The 10827-nt window shown below is 35.1% G+C and overlaps 1 protein-coding gene across 1 annotated transcript in view; it reads left to right on the plus strand.

Annotated features, from left to right (window-relative positions):
- LOC132153280 (low-density lipoprotein receptor-related protein 1B-like) overlaps window positions 1–7667 on the plus strand; it is a 228918-nt gene extending 221251 nt beyond the window's left edge. The window contains exons 87-92 of the mRNA XM_059562662.1: window positions 829–942; window positions 3462–3538; window positions 3840–3930; window positions 5015–5165; window positions 5632–5706; window positions 6281–7667. Coding sequence (XP_059418645.1) covers window positions 829–942; window positions 3462–3538; window positions 3840–3930; window positions 5015–5165; window positions 5632–5706; window positions 6281–6421 — 649 coding nt within the window. The 3' untranslated portion in view covers window positions 6422–7667. The remainder of the gene's footprint in view (window positions 1–828; window positions 943–3461; window positions 3539–3839; window positions 3931–5014; window positions 5166–5631; window positions 5707–6280) is intronic.
- Window positions 7668–10827: the final 3160 nt, after the last annotated feature.

Genomic DNA, 10827 nt, shown 5'->3' on the forward strand with positions numbered 1-10827 from the left:
GGGTCTAGACTCTACACTGATCAAATAGCATTATTTTAAAACCATTTTTACTTAGATTAATTTCTTTCATTACAAGATATTGTTTCTGCCAGCTTTAAAAACAACACGTTTACAATTGTATCACTTTCTCTGCTAGATTTCTGCAATTAATGCAACATTCAGCGTCAAAACCTGAGATTGGCTCAGGCACAGGCTTCACTTCTCTATCGCTTTCCCTCGGCGTTCCAGTGAAATCACAAAATTAAATGCAACTGGATGTGTTATACATACTCTGACAGTTTGAATTGTTTTATATAAAAAAGCAGCAGTCAACAAGATTTCGATCTGCAGCCCCATGATCTGAAACTCCTGAATCATTAGGGGTCTCACAGTTACGAATCTGGGAATTTCGAGTCATTATACAGTCAAGGAAATTAGTAAAATACAAGAAAGTCTTAGAAATTTATTTTGTGAATATGCTTAGATCCTTGCTCAGATGTAGAGAAAGTGTGATAACATCAGTCTTTATTTTTCCAGGAAGGTCCCATTAAGATAAGAAATCTCTTCTTCCAGGGAGTCCTGGCCAGCAATCTTTGTAAAATGATTTCCAAAAAAAAAAAAAAAAAAGGAACAGATCAGTGAAAGTCATGGAAATTCATGGGTGAAAAAAGTGTTGAACCCTGAATACTAGAATCCCTGGAGTGAATTTAATTTCATGGTCATAAAACATGAAGGATCCTGAAACTATAAGCAAGATACTTGCTACTCTACAGATCATGCACATTTCTTCTCAGTTCTTCACACTTATTTCACTTCTTACTGTGCTCACCTCACTGCGATGTCTTGCAGCTGCACGGCAGGGTTCAAGAACCAGCGATGTGATGAGCTGGCCAATCCCTGCGATTACTTCTGTCAGAATGAAGGAATATGCACAATAATTGCCCTTAACAAACCTCGATGCAAGTAGGTCCCACTGTTCACATGATTTAGATGCCTCATCTCCACCAGACTCCATCCATCCAATTGATTTACCCTGCATACTTCTCCACTGTCCACTTCCCACGATCCTACAGCACCATCCTGGAGAACACACATTCCATACTAAGCAGCTTTCTACATCTTCCAGATTCTGTCTTTTCTTCTCAGTTTGTTTGGGATTTGTGTAGTTTTTGTCTGTTTTATTTGTCTAACATCCTGTACAGTCTCAGCTTTGGGAGGAATTAATATACAGTCACAAAATTAGAAAAGGTGACTGTTCTTGGTTTGTTAAATAGTGTACAATTTTAATGTGTGCAATCCAGTCTTCACCCTCATATCATCTGCTGATAAACATCAAACATCTGTTTAATCATAAACATGACCCTCACAGGACCGCTTCCATTTACAAATAAGATGATTCATGACTTTCTTTCCGATTTACTGCTCACTGTCTAATGAGTGTTCTCAGTTTGTTTGCACGTTCACCTAATCTTAAAGTGATAGTGCACACAAAGCTGTCATAAATTACATATATATATATATATATATATATATATATATATATATATATATATATATATATATATATATTTATTTATTTATTTATATATATATATATATATATATATATATATATATATATATATAAATATATATATATATATATATATATATATATACAGGTGCATCTAAAAAAAATTAATATCATGATAAAGGTCTTTATTGTTAAATAAAAAAATCTAACTTTCTTATATTCTAGAATCATTGCACACAAACAGAAATATTTCAAGAGTTTTTTTTTTTTATTATTCTGATGATTACAACTTTCAGCTTTGGAAAATAAAAGTATCTCAAAACATTGGAATATTCCATTTTGAGCTTGATTAGTTTGATTAATTATGAGTATTAATACTGGGTATATCTTGGGTCAGTTTAGTGCATGCAACTACAATTATGGGGAATACTACTGAATTGACAGTTGTCCAGAAGACAATCATCAACATCCTCCACAAGCAGGGTAACCCTCAGAAGGTCATTGCTGGCTGGCTGTTCACAGAGTGCTGTGTCAAAATATATTCATAGAGAGTTGACTGGAAGGAAAAAGTGTGGTAAAAAAAGGTGCAAAAGCAACAGGGATGACCACAGCCTTAGGAAGATTGTAAGGAAAAGCTGATTCAAGAACTTGGGAGAGGTTCACAAGGAGTGGACTGAAGCCAGGGTCAGCGCATCAAGAGTCACCACACTCTGATCTTCAGGAAAAGGGCTGGAGCTGTCACATTCCTAGAACCAAGCCACTCCAGATCCAGAAAAAAAACGTTAGAAGCATTTCAACTGGGGTAAGGAGAAAAGGAAGTGGACTGTTGCTCAGTGGTCCAAAGTCCTCTTTATTTTAGATGAGAGTAAATTTAGCATTTCATTTGGAAATCAAGGTGTGTAGTCTGGAGGAAGACTAGAGAGGCATAGAATCCAAGCTGCTTGAAGTTCAGTGTGAATATTCTGAAGTCAGTGATGACATAGGTGACGTGATGTCTGCTGGTGTTGGTCCATTTGTGTTTTATCATTTGATCCAAAGTCAATGCAGCCATCTACCAGGAGATTTTGGAGCACTTTATGCTTACATATGCTGACAAGCTTCATGGAGATGCTGATTTCATTATGCAGCAGGACTTGAGCACCTCTCCACCGTCCCAAAACCATTTCCAAGTGGTTTGCTGACCATGGTATTACTGTGCTGAACCTCACAGAGAATCAATGGGGTATTGTGAAGAGGAAGACAAGTAACATCTGACAAACAATACAGAGAAGCTGAAGGCTGCTATCAAAGCAACCTGGGCTTCAATAAAGCCTCAGCAGTGCCACAGGCTAATCGCCTCCCTGCCACGCCGCATTGAAGCAGTAATTCATGCAAAAGGAGCCCCAACCAAGTATTGAGGTCATAATTAAACCTGCTTTGGAGATCTTGAACATTTCTGTTTTGTAAATCTTTTTTTGATTGATCTTTGAGAAAAAATTTGAGATACTGAATTTTAAGATTTTCCTAAGCTGTAAGTCATAGCCATCAGAATTAAAACAAAAAACTCTTGAAATATTTCAGTTTGTATGCAATGAATCTAGAATAATAAGAAAGTTTGCTTTTTTTAGTTAAATTACAAAAAACAAGAACTTTTCCATGATATTGCAATTTTTTGAGATGCACCTGTATGTATATATATATATATATATATATATATATATATATACAAATAATTGTATTAATTATTTTATAGATTGTATTTATTTGTAAAATAATTTTATAATAATTATATATATAATTTTATTAATTATTCTATAGATTGTATTTATTTTATAATAATAATAATAATAATAATTAATAATAATAATGTGTAAATGTATTACTGGGTGAACTATTCCTAGACTTTAGGCCTGTGTCTGTTTAAGCTGTCAGCTGTTTGATCTCTTTTCTGACTTACCTTCTCTTTGTTTTCACTGTTGTTTTAAATCAGATGCTCAGCTAATTGGTCAGGGACGCAGTGCGAGAGGCCGGCCCCCAAGAGCAGCCGCTCCGATAACACAGCTGGAGGTGAGCAATGAAGAGAGCTTTCATGCTTTATAAAGAGCTCTCCTCTACTAATTCAATAAGGATTCAGTCCTTGAATTATTAAAATGAAAAGATCCGTTATTTCATCAGTCAGACGACACATCTGCATATACATCTGGGCTTCGTGTTAAATATTGGTTTAATATCTTTTCAGCTGCAGTAGTGTTTATTTAATTTTGCTTTGATGGAGTATCTAATAATTTCCTGTTCCACCTGCACAGACACCTGGGTGAAAGAGACTTAATAGTAGCTTTTGCTTCTGGCTTTTTCTTGTGTGAAACAGGAAGTATAGCTATCATTGTGCCGCTGGTCCTGCTGGTCATTCTGATTACAACAGTGGTTGCAGGTGTCTTTATCTGCAGAAGAAGACAAAGGTACTTTTTTGTTGCAAGAATTTACAGCTTTAAAGATTTTAGTCAATCTGTTCATTTGCAATGTAAAATCATGAAATATGAGTTATACAAATCTTGTAAATGTAAATTTGTTAATAACAAAAAATCCATTAATTGCATATATATATATATATATATATATATATATGAAGAGTTCAGATGCAAAAGAATCTTAAGTGCCATCTGAAATTTGGATTTTTGTCAAGCTCTTATGCTTAAGTTGAGTCATTTTACTTTAATGGCAATGTGTAGGTCCTTTTCCAGGCTATTAAAGTGAAATAACTGAACATAAATATAGGAGCCTGATAAAAATCCTAATTTTAGATGAAAATTTAAGAACGCATTTAGAGGCTTTTGCATCTGAACTCTTCATATATATATATATATATATATATATATATATATATATATATAATTATTATTATTATTATTTTTTAATAATGAATCTTTTCATTTATTTAGCTTTATTGTAGTCAAAATGATGGCTGACAAAAGTATTAAATAGACAAAAAAAAATGTACCGTTTTTTCCGGACTATAAGTCGCACTTTTTTTCATAGTTTGGCTGGTCCTGCGACTTATAGTCAGGTGCGACTTATCAAAATTAATTTGACATGAACCCAGAGAAATAAACCGAGAGACATGAACCAAGAGAAAACATTACCGTCTACAGCTCCTGTAGTCTACACTGAGCAGCATAGAGCGCCCTCTCGCGGCTGTAGACTGTAATGTTTTCTCTTGGTTCTTGGTTCTAAATAAATGCGACTTATAGTCCAGTGCGACTTATATATGTTTTTTTCCTCATCATGGCGTATTTTGGACTGATGCGACTTATATTCAGGTGTGACTTATAGTCCGAAAAATACGGTAAACGCTCGATATATAAGCATTTAGACAGATCTTCTTTTTCTGTTGCATCAGGCCCTAGGTGTCATTGTAATCATCTTAATTTGACATCCCTAGTAATAAGCCGCTTTGTATTTTCAATGCATGTTCAAAAATTGACGGCACATAAAAACAACAGTCTCTAGACATCTGCAGCTATTTGAAGTGCTTCTCTATCGCAGGGGGAAACGCGTACAGCGGCAGCCCATAACTAATGGAGGCATTAATGTGGAGATAGGCAATCCATCCTACAACATGTATGAGGTGGCCCATGACAACCACGCAGATGCCGGAAGCCTTCTCAAACCAAATTTCACACTTGATCCCCACAAGGTTTGTGTTTGGCATTTTAACACCCTTAATACAAGAAAAGGTTTATGTAGATCCATAAATATCAATGTGGTAGATCCAAAAAGAACTTGTTTCTGTAAAATATCTTTTGAATAAATGACAAGTGTAAATATGTAATATTACCTATAGCTTTACACCATGGGCTTTTATCTTTTTCCTGAATCCTCCCACCCAATGAAAAATATTCACTGTTCCTGCGGTTGCTTGTACCTTGAGAATTTGCCTCATTAAAAACATTATTTTATTTACCTTTGCACAGAAATAACTCTGACATCTGTTTCTAAAGTGTAATCATGCCTCTTAAAAGCAATGCTATAATTTTATACTACGTTCTACTGACTATTTGTTTCATGCCATGTACGTGTTTCTGTCTAAATTTGTCTTAATAGCAGCATTTACATTGATGTTGTTTAGTGATTGTATGCTGGGGCAACTGTTTGTGTTCCAGGGCTGGTGTGTAAAATCCAGTGACCCTTGCACGCTGAGTATTCACTCTGTCCCTAAGGAAATAATACCTGGACAGGTGATCACCTTGGGCTCCTTTGTCTAAATTTTTTTACCTAAATGTCACGTGTAACAAAGTCATTCTAAATTATATTTTTGCATGCACATGCTATGTGCAGTTCGCATGAATGTGTCCTAGCGTGTCGCTATGATAGTATGTGCATGGCTTTTCGACTCAACTTCGGCTGCGTTTTTTTTTTTATGTTTCTAATTTTTAGTGGTTGATTTAAGCAGGAGGTGAGGTTGATGGGGTTGTGAGTGACAGTTACAAAATATTTATCATCCTTTGCTGACATCAGCATGTCACTATAAGCATGATTAAATATGCTTTTCAAAGCACCAATCCAAATGATGATACAGAAACCACATTTGAATCCTGCTGCAGTCCGATTCCTTGAACCAGCTTTCTCAAAATCCTGCACTTTTGTTTTCAATTTATTTCCACGTTGTAGTATTTTTATGATTCATTTAATCAATTATTATTTATTATGAAACAATTCATTTGAATTCAATTAAGATTTTCTTTAATATGCCATTCTGCCATTTCTAAGGGAGTATGAATGTCAATTTTCCAAAATTTTCTCTCCAAACAGCCAATGAACTACTCCAATCCGATGTACGCGAAGATGTACCTCGATGGTCAGAACTGTCACAAACCAGTCATCAACATTGACGAAAGGAGAGAGCTACTCCCAAAGAAACTTGAGGGGACGATCCGAGAAACCGCCGCATAGCCTGACTACTCTTTGTACTCTTTTTTTAACTTAAATGTACAAAATGTAAAAAACACAAGCAAAACAAATTTTCTATTTCCTATCAGGTTCCAGATATCTTGTTTATATTTGGTTTCTTGGCACCATCAGCATTGCGCCTTCATGTCTGTTGCAATAGTTGGAGTCATACTTGTCCATTAAATTTTTTTAGCATTTTTGACGAACTGCACTTGTGATACACAACTGCTCATTTGCACATTGTGGACAGTTAACAAAACTACAATAGTTATTTATTTATTTTTGTGTGTGTGTGTGTGTTTATTTTTTCCTAAGTTTTAAGTACATTGCCTTTGGTCATCATGACTGCTTTGTCTTTTTTCTTTCTAGTGTTTACGTCATATTACACTGTGAAAGTTTTCATTTCCATTATAATTTTTAATTATGCTAGAAATGCCATACTTGTGCCATTATAAGAGTTTTCGTTATATTCATGTAATGTTTTCTTTATTTCCCCCCCACCGCTTACTTCCACAACATAGGGCTACACTTGACTTCACTCAGTTCTCATTGAAGAAATTTGTTTATATCTATCCAGTGTTGTTTACTTTTGCTCCATGATGTGATTTTTCATTTCCACCACCCAAAAATGCTGCAATTATAAACCATGTTTGTGGACCCCAACCTTGTGGCATGCTGGGATAGCACAGCACTGAATGGAAATATTGACCGAGTGCAGTCTGGTCCACGGCTTGACAACTTTCTTGCAGAGCTTATGTCAGTTTGATGGTCATTAAACTACAGTCTGGTAAAAAAAAAAAAAAAAAAACTATTTTCTGCTACTTTACCTGCTTAAAGCTACATTTGAACTTAGTAACACAACTACACTGGCTTCATCAAGCAAATTAAGGCTGACAAAATTGACTTCATCACTGTTAGATAAATAGACCTAGGACAAGATATCATGTATAGGTCACGGATCTTTGTCATGTCATGGATACCGAAGGAATCAAACTTACTGTTACATGGGAATTTTAGAGATTATGAATTAAATCATGTTACAGGTTACTTTCAGAAGGGACGCTACTAAGATACAACAGATTTTATAATTTTGTATTTGATTTATATGTTGTTTGGCTGCTTGTATTTTGGGGAAAAAATGTATTAAATGTAAGTACTTTTTATATAAAAAGCAAATCAATATAAAATAAATAAATTTTATTTCCATTTCAAACAGGATTCCTGTTTCTCTCTAAACTTCATTAAAGCCTAGCTTTTTGTTTGAGTGACATTTCCTGCTTTCCTGTACTTGGAGAGGAGTGTCAGACGTGGGACAGTTTGTGATGTGAATCAGTAAGTTGAAGTTGTGGGGTTCAGTGAAAGCAGCAAGGATAATATTCTCTCTTGCTATCAGTGTTAACAGCTATAATTCAAAGCTATTTTAAACCTGCATGCAAAGACTGAATGCATTTCCACCGTTACATGTTCTGGGTGGCCATTATAAAACCTTTCCATGTCTAATTTATTCCAACATGCATGTATCATTGATGCTGTACATAATTCCCACAACTTTTTGTACAGGATTGTGTTTAAGATAAAGTCTTAAACTAGGGTGACATTATCAGGGTAAAATCCTTCAAATCATTTTAATGAGGTAACAAAGTCAATTTCAAACGAAGGCATGGCTGGACTGGCCATTGGGCATACCGGGCATTTGCCCGGTGGGCCGACGTGCTTTTTGGGCCGATATCTCATACTCATACTTTTTTTTTTTTTTTAAACGGCCCATAAAATTTGTACATCGGCGGCCCATTCGTTTTGTTTTGTTTTGCTTAATTGGCGGCGCTGGGTTTGTGCCGGTGTAATGCATTGGTCAAAGTCAGTGTTAGTTTTTTTTTTCTGACAGACCAGCCCATGAAACACGTAGATCAGCGGCCCATTGGCTCTTTTCTTGATTGACACTGGGCTGGCCCAATCACAACTTTAAACGAGTGAGCGAGCGGCAGCGGTGTCAGTGTGTATCTGTAAAAAAAGATGGAGAAGAAACGCAAGGAATGTGCAGATAAATAGCGTGAAAAAATAGAACCAGGCCCTTAAAGCAGACACTGTAAACTGTGTCAAAATATATGTTTTCTGACCTTCATCAGCTCCTGTGGCAGATGATGATAGTGAGGACGGAGGATCAGGAGAGAGATGAGAAAGTGTAGAGCCTGCGGTAAGCATAACTACTTTCAAAACACTTAGGCCATGTCATGAGTGTAGATTATTTCCACATCTGCATAGTTGACGATTACCGCAATTCACTAGAAATTTAATAAGATGCATTGTAAACCATGTTTTCCGCCAAAATAAAAGCTTGATGCAGTTTGCGTCAAAATAAAAGATCATGTGCTTATCTCTTTCAAGTATAGAAATTGGTACAACTAATTAAGAAAGTTTCCTTTATTTTTTTGTGCATTTGTTTTACAAAATATGGCTATTACTGTCATTGGATTAATATTATAACTATTATTATGTATAGGTGTAATGTAAATAGACACTGTAACTAAAAGAGGTTTGAATTTTTCTTTGTTTAATTTGCACACTGAATATGGGTTGGAGCTTTTAAATTTGAACTCTCAAAGTGCACCAGATTAATGAATTTAACATTAAAATGCACAAAATTTTCTCACGGGGGGCATGCCCCCGAGCCCCCCTAGAAGGACCGAGGACACACCACCATAGTTTTAACAAAAATCCTGTAAGAAACACTGGGATTGCTGTGCCAGAGCCGCTTATAGCTTGTTTTAGGATTCACCGCTGTGGACTATAGTTCAACTGTATTAATAAATATAAAATTTTGACTTATTTCATCTGTTAACTCTCACTCGTTCCTATACTCACTCATTACATGGCATTAGTGGTTTTAATGAATAGGAGTTGGTATGCATATAATTAAGGGCGTGCAAAGATGGGTGGTGTTTATGATCACATAGTGGGCCGGTCTGGGCAAAAATGCTCGGGCCGATTTTTTGTCCCAGTCCAGCCCTGAATGAAGGCATGATTCCATGCTGAGGGCAAAGCTCATTCATTTCCTATATGTCCGATGGGTACATTTCTTCAATTACAACGATTCTTGATGCTTTCCATGGGTTTAATGTAATTCCGTTGAATGCACATCTGCAAAATGCGTGTGTGTTTTAGTGGTGAGTTTCTGTAACATATTCTTACAAGTGAATATTTTATAAACTGGTTCAGAACCTTGCAACTACTAACAATTTTGTAATGGCAGCACTCATTACTCTATGTATAGCATATTTCCTATTGTAAAAGTACTATAGGGTAATATGAGGAAAGATGCCCCCCTTAAGAACAATAGACTTTACTTTTAAATTGCAACATGTTTAGATATAAGTTTAACATGTGCATGATGATGATCCATCAACCAACATGTTATTATAGGAAATAAATTGAACAGTTTGCACAAAATTTAAAATTATTCAATGTGTCATAATAGCAACACTATAAATGCAAATTGAACAATTTCACTCAATTAGCCTGCACGTACGTTTTAACGAAATGCGAAGACATTTAAAATGCACATCTACTTAATAATATCCAATTACAATAAGTATTGATTTTAAAATAATAATACTAGTAACACATGCCACTTCTGTGACTATTCATCTTACTCCAAGATCAATTTTTTTTCTTTTTTACTTTAAATTAAAGCTTTAATTTGTATGCCACAAATTTAAAAACATTCCCTTCCATAAATCCGTATTCAACATAATATAATGTCATAGATAACTATTTTCCAGAGACACAACATTTTATCAATTAACTGTTTCAACTGTTTTCTACCTAAATGTCACAAATGTCAGGATTCACATGAAATGATAAAATCAAAAATAGTGTAGATATTCATCAAATGTGCTGAGATGAGATTATGTGCCATCTTGTCACTTGCCCTACCTGAAATCAAATCTACCTGAAAAAAGTTTTCCAACCATTTAAAAGCATCTTTATTATATCTATGATGTGTATGCTTTATCATCTCTGCGTGGGCTGTACTGAGTTTAATAACGTTTCTCATGGTTGTTAGATTCATGATAAAATGATTAATTCTTGAAATTCTAAGAAATGTTTCTTATGATATTGAACTTGATGAAAGAGAACTATAGTGTCATACTTTATCTCCTCGCTGTTATGATAAAAGCTTGCTAATTACGATATCAAGTAAACCATCGATTTCTTAATGGAGTTGGCTGGTTTTATTCATAGGGCAAAATTCGGCATTGGTGTAATAAAAGTAAGCTGGAATCCAAGTATTCATTATGGCAATCAATAATGGGAGGAAGAGACATGGTAACAATGAAGAGCATTCTGCAGACTTGCACACAGATTTATGTTTCTCATTTAACAACTCTGCTATATTCACATGGACTCAT

The sequence above is a fragment of the Carassius carassius genome, chromosome 11 (assembly GCF_963082965.1).
Source record: "Carassius carassius chromosome 11, fCarCar2.1, whole genome shotgun sequence".
NCBI classification, from domain to species: domain Eukaryota; kingdom Metazoa; phylum Chordata; class Actinopteri; order Cypriniformes; family Cyprinidae; genus Carassius; species Carassius carassius.